Here is a 15,032-nt window from a genome sequence, read left to right on the forward strand (position 1 = left end):
GCGCCTCACCTATGAAAGGCCTCACTATGTGTCCAGCACTCTCATTTACCTCTAATCCTTGCACTTCCCCTGCAGAGTAAGATATCCCCTCCTTATAGAGTTAAGAAAGAGGAACCCTGGTGGTGTAGTCACCCATTGGGCTGCTAACTGCAAGGTCGGATGTTCAAAACCACCAGCTACTCCTTGATAGAAAGGCAAGACTTCCTACTCTCGTAAAGAGTTACCGTCTCAGAAACTCACAGGGGCAGTGCTACCCTGTCCTACAGGGTTGCTGTGAGTCAGCAACGACTCCATGGCAGTGAGAAATTTGTGTAGTTGAGAAAACTGAGGCCTGGGGAAGCTAGGTAAGCACTCAGTGACGTGCTGGACATCGCCCAATATTACAACGTGATGGCATGATAGAACTCAGAATGCAAACCCATGCAGGACACGGCGCAAAGGTGGATGGGAGAGATGTTTAACCATCACAAGAAACACATTTCAGTTTCCCTATAGTGCCCCACATCCCTCTCACAATCCAGCTCTGTCAACTCTCTCCAACAGCTCCCTAATTTGCCTCCTAAACTTCCATCCTCACCACCACCCTCTCCTCTTTTGGACCTATTGTTACTAATTCCCCTCCTCCAGCCTCCTGCCCTCGAGAGCCCCTTCCCTGCTGCCAGCAGTGTTATCCAGCCAGCACACGGGTCTGAGTGTGAACTAAAGCAGTTGAAATATTTGGCACAGGCCTGTTATGAATGAGAGCAAATAAACACTGGTTATGATCGTTATACAAGACCAGTAAATATTGTTGGGTTTGGTTTGCTTATAGAACAGTCTACCCTCCTTTGCAGGGTTTACTCGGTCCTTACTATTCTAGCTCCATTTACATTTCTAAGTGCACTTTCCTCCATGCACACACACTTTTCTGCAGTTCCCACCTGTAAAGCCCAAGTACATGGGTTTCTGCAATGGCTGCATGAAATGTCCTCCTTCCTTATCCAACCAGTGAACTAAGTTCCAACTCCTTGCCTTCTGCACATGTCTTGTATACACAGGCAGAGTTGACTAATCTGGGGAATCTCTGGCATCGCTGGAGCGAGGCTCCCGTGAGTACCCATCAAAGAAGCATGGGAACACTCCCTGGCTATGTGGGTTTTGTTCCCAGTAGAATGTGGACTCCTGAGAGCAGAGAGCAGATGCGTTCTCTCGCTCTTATTTTGCGTATGTTAGGCAGAGGCAGTGAGTTGTCCCAGTTCTTAGAAGGCAGGAGAAAACTCTCCCAGAGTAGGCAAGAGCGTGAAAGTGAGGGCTGAGAGAGCACAAGACAGGAGTAGTCCAGTAAGCCAGAAACTAATCGTTAAAAGCAAAGGCCATCACCAATTCAAGAATGAGCGGGTTCCTACTAGCAAACTCCCACGGTGACCACTGGAACCTTGGCGTGGGCTCTGGAGCACCTGCCACCGCAGAATGCATAGGAGGATGTGGAGTTGAGAGATGAGAGCAGAGGAAGCTATACAAATAGCTAAGAAGTTTATAAAATGTTTAGCCTATGTAATAATTCACAAAGTACAAATTAAAACAATGAAATTCCATTTTTCTTCTCTCAAAATGACAGGGGGAGTTTAATCATTTTACAGCTCTTATCACAATCCATACATGCATCCATTGTGTCAAGCACATTTGTACATTTGCTGCCCTCATCATTCTCAAAACATTTTCTTTCTATTTGAGTCGTTGGTATCAGCTCATTTCCCCCTCCCTCCCTCATGAACCCTTGATAATTTATAAATTATTATTATTTTGTCGTGTATTACACTGACCGATGTCTCCCTTCATCCACTTTTCTGTTGTCCTTCCCCGTGGGAAGGAGTTATATGTAGATCATTGTGATCAGTTCTCCCTTACCCTCTTGGTAACACTACTCTCATTATTGGTCCTGAGGGGTTTATCTGTCCTGGATTCCCTGTGTTTCCAGCTCTTATCTGTACCAGTGTACATGCTCCAGTCTAGCTGGATTTGTAAGGTAGAACAGGGGTCATGATAGTGGGGAGGAGGAGGCAGCATTCAAGAACTAGAGGAAAGTTGTATGTTTCATTGGTGATACATTACACTCTGACTGGCTCGTCTCTTCCCTTGTGACCCTTCTGTAAGGGGATGTCCAACTGTCTACAGATGGGCTTTGGGTCTCCACTCCGCACTCCCCCTCACTGACATTGCAGAATGACAGTTCTTAAGACAACAGCAATAACTCTCAGTATTACCTAAAGTGTAAGGGAAGCAATGTTCTGTTGCTACACTGTTTTGGGATGCCTTTGTCAAGATGGTGTCTGCACACGAAGAACACCAGAAGCCTCCAAGAAGCCTTCAACGACTTTGCCCTTGGAGGGCCTGGGGCATTGAAGTAGTCCTCTGTTATCCCAAACCTGTCTTGACCCCAAGCCCGAGCACCACCAGTGCGAGGACATAGAGCAAGCAGAAACACCAGGAGTCTTGACAGAGACACACACACGGGGTTGGAAGGGACACAGAGCATCACCGCAGAGTCCGGCAAAGTCGTGTGGTCACCTCTTGCTGGGATGCACAGGGTACAACCGGGTAAAATGTTACAGATGTACAAGCACAAGACACTGGGATAGTGGCCCCTGCTGCCCTCTGGGTCACCTCAGGGTGGCTCTGAGTCTCTATCCAGTGTCTCCACACAGCACACAGTGTAAAAGGCTTGAAAACTTGTCTGCAAGGAGTACTTCTGGAACACTCCAGAGGCCTGGAGTTTGTGCAAAGTGTCTGTTCAGCAAGTAGATTCAGAGAAGTCCAATCACCTAAGCAAAGTGAGGGTCTGTCTGGGTTTCCCCTAACTGCTCCCATCAGAACGATTAGGACACAAACACGGGACACGCTGGGCCAGGTACACCCTGTTCCCATACAAGGTTGGTCTTCTCTACCAGGAAATATTTCCTAAAGAAGCCAGCCACGCTAGCTGCCATCATGACGTCAGAGGTGCTTCTTTCCAGAGCGTCCATCCCACTGGCTGGGCAAGACCAGAATAAGGCTAACAAAGACAGGCCCTGCTGGGAGGCCTCTGAAACCCCATTCCTTCCTAAAAAGGTCAGTTAATGGGGCATGCAAAATGCATAATACCCAATGATACCCTCAATAAGCAAAGAACATCCCTGAATACAATGGTCAGTATCTTAGCTACCCTTAGCTGGATGGTCCCCAAAAGTGAGCTTTGGAGCGCTCATGCGTACTACCTCATATTCGCCTGCAGGTGGTGCTACACCACACCCTGGCGTTCCACTCAATCCCAGCCTGGGACACTTGTTAAACCACGCCTCACTTTTTTTCTGGGAAGAATAATTGCAAGAAATTATTCCGCGCTGCAAGATGCAGAAAATATCGAAGCCTAGTGAACCCTTTCACATGAAGGCGCGTCAGCGCTGCAGAAGCCAGCTGCAGATCACCTGGGTCTTTTCGGAGCCTCAGGGCCTAGGTGCGGAGAGTGGAATAATGCCGCCCAGTCTGCACTGTTCCCAAATTCATTGGGTTCCTGATGGAAAGTCTAAATTCCCCACCCCGGGCCCGGGGTCTCTCTGAGCTTCTCAGGGAACCTGAGTCTCTGGTTGGGGCAAACTACGTCCAAAGTTGGAGCGAAGGGCCAATGAATCTATAAATCAAAGTTTCAAGTGAACTATAGCAGAATGAGAAACAAAAGTAAAGAACGAACAAGCCTGCGCGCCAGTATCCGCAGGGTGGGTTATGAGTTAATGCCTGGAGCCAGCAATTTATCCACTGAGGACTCGCATATTAGTGCATGAGGTAGAAAGGGGCAGGTTGAATGTCAAAGGCCAGATGCTCACTGCGAAATCCTGTTTCCTGCGCAGTTTCCGGCATAAAGTGGTCAGTATATGTGGGTAAAACATGTGCTCAGAGAATATGAATTTAGAAATTTTATGCACTATGTCAACCACTTTATAAACATTTCAACACCTAACAAAAGCAGACAATCGCAGAGCTGAAACTGAAAAAAATGCTAGTTCAAGTGTTATTCACTGCGCACGATGCAAGACAAGCTACATGTTTGCTTGCTTGGCTCTCTGGTTAAAGTAGCACAATAAAGAACCTAAAAACCAGAGGGAAATGCTGAAGAGAAACGCCTGACTTAAGGTCCACATGACAGGAACACTGACTGCAAGGGTAGGGAATTTATTGTGGCCAAAGCCCATTTAGCTATTTCTAACATCATTCACGGGAGATGCTAGTCCAACATTTCATCAAGGCACCCCTAAAGTGATGGCTGGAACTGCTTCTCTTTGGTGAGGCAGGCGATGTGAGCTGGTAACGACGATTTCTCGGGCCTTACACAGCCAAGGGCTGCGCGTTCCCCACCGGATTTAGAGTGACTCTTGGGACTAAAGGGTTTACCAGAACACAAACTTTCCACTTTAAAGCCAGAGGAGTCAAACGGAAAAGTTGGTCATCCCGCTCTAGAATTTACCTAGGCTTAAATACAAAAAACCAGGCACAGCTATATCTCAGTGATCTTAAACTTGATTTTCAAAGGAAAGTACTTATATACTCGTGTATAAGCTGAGTTTTTCAGCATATTTTTTAATAATCTTTTTTCTTCTTTTTTTTAAAATCATTTTATTGGGTGCTCATACAACTCTTATCACAATCCATCCATCCATCCATTGTGCAAGCACATTTGTACATTTGTTGCCATCATCATTCTCAAAACATTTGCTTTCTACTTGAGCCCTTGGTATCAGCTCCTCACTTTTCCCCTCCCTCATGAACCCTTGATAATTTATAGATTATTATTATTTTGGCATGTCTTACACTGTCCAATGTCTCCCTTCACCTACTTCTCTGTTATCTGTCCCCCAGGGAGGGGGTTACACGTAGATCATTGCGATCAATTCCCCTGTTCTCCCCCACCTTCCCCTTACCCTCCCCGTATCTCTACTCTCATTATTGGTCCCGAGAGGTTTATCTGTCCTGGATTCCCTGTGTTTCCAGCTCTGATGTGAACCAGTGCTGTACTGCACCCTATGCAGTTTTTGTGGTAAAATGAGATGCCTTGGCTGATATTCAGGTCGGCTTATACTCAAATATATACGGTATCTGTAATGTTCTACACCCAAGTCAGGGTAGTCTGAAAGCAACAGAAGCCAAATGGCTACCTGTCAAAGGAGTCCCTCTAATAACTGTAGTAGCTAATGATTGACCTACCGGCAGTATGTGCCATGCTGAGTTCAGAATGCTCTACTTCAATCATTTCACTTAATCCTCACAATAACTTTGTGAGGCACTATTATTTTTTTAATCGTTTTATTAGGGGCTCATACAACTCATCACAATTTTTTTTTTAATCATTTTATTAGGAGCTCATACAACTCTTATCACAATCCATACATACATTAACTGTGTAAAGCACATCCGTACATTCATTGCCCTCATCATTCTCAAAACATTTGCTCTCCACTTAAGCCCGTGGCATCAGCTCATTTTCTCCCCTCTCTCCCTGCTCCCCCCTCCCTCATGAACCCTTGATAATTTATAAATTGTTTATTTTGTCATATCTTGCTCTGTCCGACATCTCCCTTCACCACTTTTCTATTGTCCATCCCCCAGGGAGGAGGCTATATGTAGGCATTATTATTATTATTATTATTATTATTATTATTATTATCATTATTATTTACAAGCAAGTTAATTCTATTTTATCTTATTTCTTCCATTTTATTGGGAGCTCTTGCGGATATTATAGCAATCCACAGTTCAATTAGATCAAGCATGATTGTACAATCATTACCACCATCATTTTCAAAACATTTTCTTTCTTCTTGCACTCTTTGCTATCAGCTCCCCTTTATCCCACCCTACCCCCACAAGAACCCTTTTTATTATATTAAATATTATTAATATTGCTATTCCTTCCCCACCCCTCATATCTTACACCATCCCATGGATCTGGTCACCTGCCACTCTGCTATTGGTCCCCCTCGAGAGGGGGTGGGCGCTATCATTAGCACACATTTACAGTTGAGGAAACCACAGCTTGGAAGGTAAGTTTGCCCAAGGCTATACAGTTACAATCTATTCTCTGAGAATACAGAGGGATTCTTTTTCAAATATTAAGACAGATCATGTCATGCCTCCCCTCAGAATTCTTCAGAGACTCATCATTTCACTCAGAGTAGTTTCCAAAGTCCTGTACAGACCACCTCTCAAACAGCCTCCCTGGCCTTCCCATCTTTGTCCCCTGACCCCCTGGGCTTCCGCACACTGACTAGCCCGAGGTTCTTCAATGCACCAAACTCCCATCTCAGAGCCTTTGCACATACTGTTTTCTCTGTATACATAGACTCTTCTATTTCCTTTCCGTCTCTGCTCAGATAGGTCTCCCCTGGACATAGAGATTATGGTAGTTACATCATCTTTTGTCAACTTGCGACAGGGTGGGGTTTAGCCTGGCAATCAGGCCATATCCAATGAGGCCTCCTCCGTGTGATTATGGCTTTCTCCTGAGGATTCTGGGAACCCCTGTGTTCCTCCCTGAAGACGGGAGACTCTTCCTGCTTCGTCTTCCTGCTGACAAGCCACATGGAGCTACACTGATACAGCCCAAGCCCTGGAATTGGAGAAGCCACATCAGTTCTGAGATGCTTACTCCACCACTGGGTCCTCAAGATCACTGGCCTGTGATCTTCCTCCATTCAGCATCATTGCATGGCTGCATGAGTCTAAAGAGGAATTTATGGACTAGTATTGACCCAGGGGGTAATATCAGACTTATGGGCTTGATCTGGACTGGGCTGGGATGATTTCTTAATGTACAATTGCACTTTGATATAAAGTTCTCTCTTACACATGAATGTCTCTGGATTTGTTTCTCTAATCTACCCAGACTAATACAGAGATCTTCCTGCTATAGAAAAAAGCAAGCATTCCGATCTCCCATCTCTCTGAAAATGCTTTGCAAGCATATTGAGCCATGTCTGAAGTGTCTGAACTGTCTAAACTGTATTAGGAGAGCAATGACCTACATATGAACATGTGCCTGGCAAGAGTGGCCTTCTGCAGATAGAGGTCGAAAGCATGATCCAGAAGCCATCCGCAAGCCTCTCCTGTCCCATATCCCACACAGCTCGGGAAGGAAAAGCCAGCAGAGGAAAATAAGACCAACAGTGAGGCAGGGAGACCTTGTCGATGGGCCCTGCTGTGTGGAGCAGCCAGGACAGATCACAGCCCCAGATGAGAGCAAGGAATTCACTGTCTGAGAAGACAGCTCTGACTCTCTGGAAGAGGAGCTGCTCGGCGTCACAGGTTACAGAGGATCAGAAGCCCTTCAAGAGGCCAACAAGATGTTTCTAAAAACATCCAGAAAAAAGAAACGGCCCTACGTGGGTTTGAGTGCCTGGTGAGAAGGTCCCTTTTGTTCGTTAGCTTTTATTGAAGACCTTGTCCACTTTGGCTGTCAATTGTCTGACCAAACAACCCTCAGCTGTGATGAGACTACTGATAGAGAGTAGGTAAATGCTGTTGGAGAGGAAGAAAGCGCTTAAAGAGAGACCCAGCATTCCCTGATGTGTGGGTTCATTCAGAATAGTTCTGTACCAATGACAATTTGCTCTTAAAACAAACTCTTTTATTTGTTTTTGCAGAAGAGAAGAGAATAAGAATGTCACTGCTAAGAAATCTCAGGAGTGGTATGTCTATTTTCAAGAAAGCCCAGAAACTCCTATACCTTTGACTTTGTTATTGATTCAGATGGCATTCCTTGAATTCGTGGAAATAGCTTTTGGATCCACTGTCAATGGTTGTTTTACAAGCAGAAGGCATGGCCAAGACAAACTGCCAATAAAGGACCCCACTGATACTAACTATATCGACAGGAAGTAATAACCAAGATCCTCAACTTAGAACACAAAATGTCTTCACATCTTGGCTTAACAAGATGTTTGCCAAGGACTGGAGAACTATTGGAGAACTGTGACCTTGTCATCCACTCAAGCTACAGCTGCTCTGGCTACAGTCCTAGTGCAACACATGCAGAGGGTCCTCAATGCCCTAAAAGGACAAGCAGATCCAAAAAGGATTCATCTTATCTTTAAGTATATTTCCAAGAGCCTCTTAAATGATGTTAATACATGGATCCCAATCATTTTTAAAGTTACTGTGATCTGTAATTCAAAAATATCCATGTTTTGAGCACTTAAAAAAGTCAAAACTTAAGACCTCTTTAACACTGTAAACATGAATATGGTCTGTTTTACTCCTTCTCTGTGTTCCACTTCCTACTATAAGAACTGTTGATGAAAGTTGTCAAGTAAAGGAAAGGTTGTACCTCTAAAAGAGACCACGAACAATTATGCTGTCCACCTCTTAAAGGCTTTACACCTGCCTAGAAGTTCACCTCTGTATTTCTTGTTGTGTGTGTGTTTTTGTTTGTTTTTGTTTTTTTTAATCATTTTATTGTGGGCTCATACAGCTCTTGTGTGTGTGTGTGTGTGTGTGTGTGTGTGTGTTTAAGCCAGAAACAAATTCTATCACATATACATACATAAAAGCATATACACATATACTTTTACTTCACTTTAGCTTCTTCTTCATATTAATTATATCTGTGTGTACAAATGATATATATACTTATAGGATACCTATCGAGGGGGCTTCAAAAAGTTCATAAAAAATTGGATTAAAACATAAATGGAGTTTTCCACGAACTTTTTGACTCCCCCTCGTATATCTGCTCATATTTGTGTGTTCATTTTCTCCCCGCTACTCACTGAAATACAAGCGTGATATGAGCAGGAACTTAATCTGCTCTGTTCACACCCATCTCTGGTGCCTGGAGCATAGAAATTCAGTCGATATTTCACAAATGAATAAGTCAGAGAAGACTTCAGAATTGGAACTCAAATATGCCACCTTAGGAAGCCAAGCCCTTCACCACGATGCTCCACCTCCCCCTCTACAGAGGACTCCCATCTAGGAAGGGAGGCTGACTTAGCCTGAGTTCGAAGGTCCTCCAGTAGCAATAATATAAGCAAGTTTCCACGAGAGCTCCAATAAGAGGACTTGAACTCCTTGTTTGATGTCTGTCTGGAACTTACCTTAATTACAATGTTTAAAGAGGTTTGGTAAGGCTTGAAATCTGAGAAGAGTGTAACAACACGGAACTTCACTTCTTGCTTTGGCTTGTACAGGGGCTTGTCTGTTTGGATGAAGACAGACATTCTCTTGGTCTCAAATGACAGGAGCGTCCTGTTAGAGAACAGAATCTCATCCTCGGCGCGACCGGTGACATGTAGCTCATATATCTCATTTCCACTGTTCAGAGGGAGCTGGGGGAGGGGAGAAAAAAAAAGAAAGACAGAAGAAAATCAGATATAGCAAAGTCTCATTCTTTTACTTCAAAATGGTTCTAGTTATATGTTAGACAGGAAAACATGAAAGCGTAGAATCATCGACAGTAATTACAGTGTTGAAAATTGGCTACTCACAGGTAATTCCAAATTCTAACAATTGGTTTTTTTTTCCATGTAATGATTGAACATGAAGGTTCCTGGAATGCAGGGCTCACACCCCACAGCTCTTAGTCAGCAGCTGTCTCCTTGCCACGACCCATTGCAAGTGCAAAGTCATCCTCACAAACAGTTACTGTGGGTCAGGACACAAGCAGATCTTTCTCGTCCCTGCCTGCCCTTGTTTGAGTCAGCCAAACGGGCAAAGATGTTTCTTCTTCCCACACTCCCTCAAGGTCTAGTCTCACTAAGATGCTCGCTTCTTGCATCTCACCTAGCTCCATCATAGTTTTAGTAAAGATGGTGTTGCTATTTCTATTAATGCTCTTAATAATAGACTGCCTACCACTAGTGTTAATAGGATGAGAAGTGTGAACAGTTTTCAGGGGACTAGAGAAGTGTGCATGTGTTTTATCATTTTACCCTACCACACTCCTTCAGGTGGGTTCTCTGATTAACACCAATTTCAAGCTAAGGAAAGCTGGGCTCGGAGGAGTTAAAGAAGCCATTCCAGCTCACGAGCTGAGATCCAAGCCCAAGACGGAGCACACTGCTCAAATGAAAGCCCTGACATGGGAGTTTTAAAATGTGTCCACAAGTTCTCTAATCCTCCTGTTCCAAGGATGACACAGGAGCTGGCCTGGCAGCAGGACGAGTCTGGAGTCACCACCACCAAGGGGCTTTGATCAATGGAACATCATTCCTCCTCTCAGGTGGCCATTGTTATTTCTCAGGTATAGTGAATATCTATTCTATGTGTGCACAAAAGCAAAGATAGTTGATCATTCTCTGCCCAGAGTACACGAGGAAGGGGCACTCCAAAAGGCCCCTATGGGATGACAAATGGATTGTTTCTTCACATTGGACTCTAAAGCCATTTCACCCTTCCTGAAAGATAAGTTGTCTAAAGAAACTGAAGCAACTGGGTAGTATCTATCCTAATTTAACTGGTTAATAATTCGAGTTACAGAAAATAACAGACAAAACTTCAAATGATGGTCTCTACTAAAGACACATGAGACGTTGTACATAAACTTCAAAAGCTATTTCAATAAACTATTTCCACAAAACCACTCTTATGAAAACTAAAAGCATAAAATTTTGAGAAGCAAAAGTAGTGACAACATGGTCAGACCTCTCTTTTAGGAAGAGATTTTTCCAACACAAGGGGGCTTCAAAAAGCTTGTGGAAAATTGAACTAAAAGATAGTGGGATTTTTCCACAAACTATTTGAAACCCCTCAGACAATGGCAAAAGAACAAACAGAAAAAGACAAAACAAATGGGACCACACAAAAGTTAAAAAATTTTGTTCATCAAAAGACTGCAACAGACATGCTACCAGGGAGGACTTTCAAAAGGCGACCAAAACCGAGGAAATGCTCAGCATCACAGCAGTCAGGGGAAGAGGAATCCAAACCATATGAGGTACTGCTTCAGTGGCAATGCGTTGGGTTGGGTTGGGTTTAGAATGGCTAAGATTAAACAAACACAGAGAGGGAGAGAGAAGTTGAAGTCACAGATGTTGACAAGGATCTGGGGAAACTGGAACCTTTATCCACTGCTGATGGGAATGAACATGGTACAACCTCTGTGGGAAACAGTGTGGTGGTCCCTCAAACACTTAAAAACAAAACGACCATGTGACCTAGCAATTCCACTTCTAAGCATATACCAAAAATGCAGAGGCCTGTACACCAGTGTTCATGACAGCCATGCTCATCCACAGATTAGTGGATCAAGAAAAGGTGGTTCACACATACATCCAATGGAAGACCACGCAGTCGCAGAAGAACTGAAGTTTTGATGTATGCTCCCATAGGGAAGGAACTGAAAGCCACCGTGCTGAGGGGAGTATTTATATAAAATTAAATGAAAAGGAAAGGATACAATCAAGTTTGTAGAGGTCATCAGGGGCACGAGAGGGAAAGGGGGGCAGGGATTAACAGTGACAGAAATGTTGCCGTGATTTAGGGTAGCGTTGCACCACTGATCATTGACATTGCTGTCGATAAGTTGTCCACCTATAAAAAGTTGAACTGGAAAAAGTTGTGTGATAGATAGAGCAACAACAAAACAACTACAAGAGTAGCCATGGAGGCTGCTTCTATACAACTCAAAACTATGTGAGTTATTCTGATTCTATGAACTTTTTGAAGCCCCCTTGTGAGTATGTGTAAATAAACAAGTAAATATGAGCATTGTTTAATGTGTGAGTGACCATCCAAGGCACAACAAGGGGTCTCTGTCCAACTGGAACAAGAGCAGAAGGAGAGTCAGGCACAGGAGGGTGTGGAATGTGTGACTAATTGGCTCTGAATAACTGCCTCCTTTGCCAAGAGACCAGAACTGGGTGGTGCCCGACTAGCCTTGCCGAACATTTTGCTCCGATGCCACAGAAGAATCCTGATAAATGGAAATAAATGTAGAGCAGAATTCCAAATTCTCCTGTCATCCAGACTTCCTTGAACTATGAAGGTTGGTGAGCCCTTGAAACGATTGCCCTAAGATAAATCTTAAACCAAAAATATTTCCTGAAGTCTTCAAACCAAACAACTGTTTAGCTAAGTAGTAAAACAAAGTAAGCACTATGAAATCATCCATAAAGGCGAAGTTCCTTGTTCTACTATGGTGAGCAGGGAATGGAGTCTTCAAAACTCAGGCTGCAACGCCTGGTCTCTTCCCATCCAGAGTAAAGCAGAGTGAAGACAAATCAAAGACCCAAGGAAACAGTTGATTCTAAGAAGCAATGGACTACAAGCACCGGGTCAACCACAGCCTCCAGCAGTCTGAGGCCAGAGAACTAGATGGTGCCCAGCTACCCCTCCCAACAGCTCTGACCAGAATCCCAATAGAAGGTTCTAGACGAAGTGAGAGAGAAAATGTAGAATAAAACTCACATTCATAAGAAACGCACACAGACTGATCTGATAGAGACTGGTGGAGCCCTTAAGGCTCTTCAAATGCAGAACTAACCCACAACTAGGGACCACCTTATAGCCAAACAATGGACACGCCTCGGAAATGCACAGTAATACCTGTGAGAAGCATGCTCCTCGGGATGATTAAACAGCCAGAGGGAAGCATTTGCCCAAAAGCAAAATGTGGAAGGCCAGAATGGGCAGGAAAGCCGGGCAAAGGAAGCCAGGAACCAGGACGAAAGCAGGGAGAACGTTAACACACTGAAGAGATTGCAGCCAATGTCAGGAAACCAGGGATACATCGTTGAGTGGGAAATCAATTTGCTCTGTAAGCTTTTACCTTCGTAAACTAAAACGCTCCCAAGAAAAGTCTTCCTTTCAGCATTCAGCTCTTTTACGAACTAGCTATATGAGATCAAAGTCATAGCAGCAGCTAGAAAGATCAGATGGGAACCTTAGGGGACAGTGATTTGGTGGTACAGGAGGAAGAACGTCTCAGAGAAGGAGGGCAGAACGGTTACGTAACTGGAAAACCTGAAGTTACTGTCATGAACTGGAACATGAAAAAACTGCTGGGTGAGAGAGGAAAAGACAATCCTATCGCTTTAAGTTGGATTCACTTCAAAGAGAGTAAGAGAAATGCTTTCTAGCATCGTTTGTACAATAATATGATTTTTGTATACTGCCAATGATACTAGTCTTTGTTATTGGAGGCTGATACCAGTGTGTCAAAAGTAGAAACAATGTACAAATCAGATATGAAAAACTTCTTTTTAATGCAGTCTTAAAAATACCCATATTTTAGCACAAAAAACGTCATCAGCACCTTAAAAATTAATTAAAACTAGTGAGTTTGTAAACATTAGAATGCAAATGTACTTTGAAAGCCGGGTCTATTTAAGTTGAAAAAAAATACATAACCTTCTATTTTTGCCAAGAATTATCAAATTTGTCCTAGAACCTTTCGAAGACTAAGTCTTCTAAAATCTGATTTACTGAAAATTGATGTATTCCTAAATATAATCTCCAGTATAGCTTTCAGTGCATAATTGCTCTATTAGACTCAACAGTACCTAACAACATGTAATAGATAACAGCAAATTATCCAAGACAAACATAAGGTGTGGAAGTTATTCTTTCCTATATTTAAGACTTGAAAGAATTATGATAAGCAAATTTCTCATTAATGATGGGGCAAGTGCTGTTTGTAAGATTATTACTGCACGGAGCCTGGGGCCCGGGCCTGCCTATATGTCTCCTCCTTTCAGCCTTTAATACACTTGTGGCCGCTCTGTGACTACAGACAGTTACTGTGCTTTAGGCTGGGATTCACAGACTTAACACTAAGCCTCCCTGCTCCTAATATGTCCTACATCAATCAAAACCCAATCTGCTGCCATCAGGTCAATTCTGACATCTAGCGACCCTATATGGTAAAGCAGAACTCCCCCCTTTGGGTTTCCTGGGCTGTAAATCTTTATAGAAGCAAACAGCCTCATCCTTCTCCTGCGGGGCAACTGGTGAGTCTCAGCGGCTAACCTGGAGGTTAGCAGCCAGGCCTCTTTCCACCTGACACAGGAACTATTTCCAATAAACTATTGGAATACTCTTGCCAGAGTTAAGTACAGCTGGCCAGCACCTTGTGGTGTATTGTCAATCCTGGAGGTTAGGGTTTTTCCCCTACTTTTCCCTACTTAACCTTTTCTAATTCCCACTTTGCATTGTTAGCAGCCGTGCATTTCTGGGTAAGGAAAGGACCAACATGATAGGTAAGAAATATACATTATGGAATGTTTATGGAATATAAGTAATTTTTACTCATAAATTACTGTTTGAGAGCAATAAACAACCTTAAGAACTACCAAAATAAGTGTCTTTTCGAGTGTGCTTGAGAAGTAACCTTCCAGAAGAAACCAGGCTCATCAGGTAATAGCAGTAATCCAATTTAAGTCTAGAATGTGTCCACACGAAAGTAATTAGTCATCTTTTCCCAGAATGCACCTCTGGGTAGATACTGTGGTCTGCTCTATTGTACCTTAAAAAACAGAGTCAGAAGGTCAGTGGCATCAATTTGGCTTGAACGGTTAAACCTTTGATGTAGGCTAGGCCCGATCTGGTTTTCAGAATTTTCTGCTTTTTCAGTTTGTATTGCTTGGTTTGGTTTTTGTTTGTTCACATTAGAGTCTATCTCAGAGGTGTGATGTCATTGGAGGTCACCCTCTTGAAGTTGTGTGACATGATTTTCTGTTTTTCGGTATATGAAACCCAGGACTGATGCACCCATAGGAACAGCAAGTAGAACAAGGGTTTCGGGGGGAGTGTGGTACAGTGGGGCGGGGCATAGTAAAAGGGAGCCGATGTCAAGGAGTCCATGTAGAAAAAGAATATCTGGAAACTGATTGTGGTAGCAATTGTACAATTCTACTTGATGTGATTGAACTATGGAATGAACTGGCATTAACTCCCAATTAATAATACTTGTTTTCTTCTTTTTTAATCATTTTATTGGGAGCTCTTACATATATTATAACAATGGATCCTTCAATTAGATCGAGCATAATTGTACAACTGCAGCCACCATCATTTTCAAACCATTTTCT

The 15,032-nt window shown here is 43.3% G+C and overlaps 1 protein-coding gene across 1 annotated transcript in view; it reads right to left on the reverse strand.

Moving 5' to 3' along the window:
- CD109 (CD109 molecule) overlaps positions 1-15,032 on the reverse strand; it is a 135,208-nt gene that overhangs the window by 89,842 nt on the left and 30,334 nt on the right. Inside the window, exon 4 of the mRNA XM_004696541.2 lies at positions 9,102-9,332. Coding sequence (XP_004696598.1) covers positions 9,102-9,332 — 231 coding nt within the window. The remainder of the gene's footprint in view (positions 1-9,101; positions 9,333-15,032) is intronic.

The sequence above is a fragment of the Echinops telfairi genome, unplaced genomic scaffold (assembly GCF_000313985.2).
Source record: "Echinops telfairi isolate 266 unplaced genomic scaffold, ASM31398v2 ScPeMD7_3533;HRSCAF=4204_0, whole genome shotgun sequence".
Classification (NCBI taxonomy): domain Eukaryota; kingdom Metazoa; phylum Chordata; class Mammalia; order Afrosoricida; family Tenrecidae; genus Echinops; species Echinops telfairi.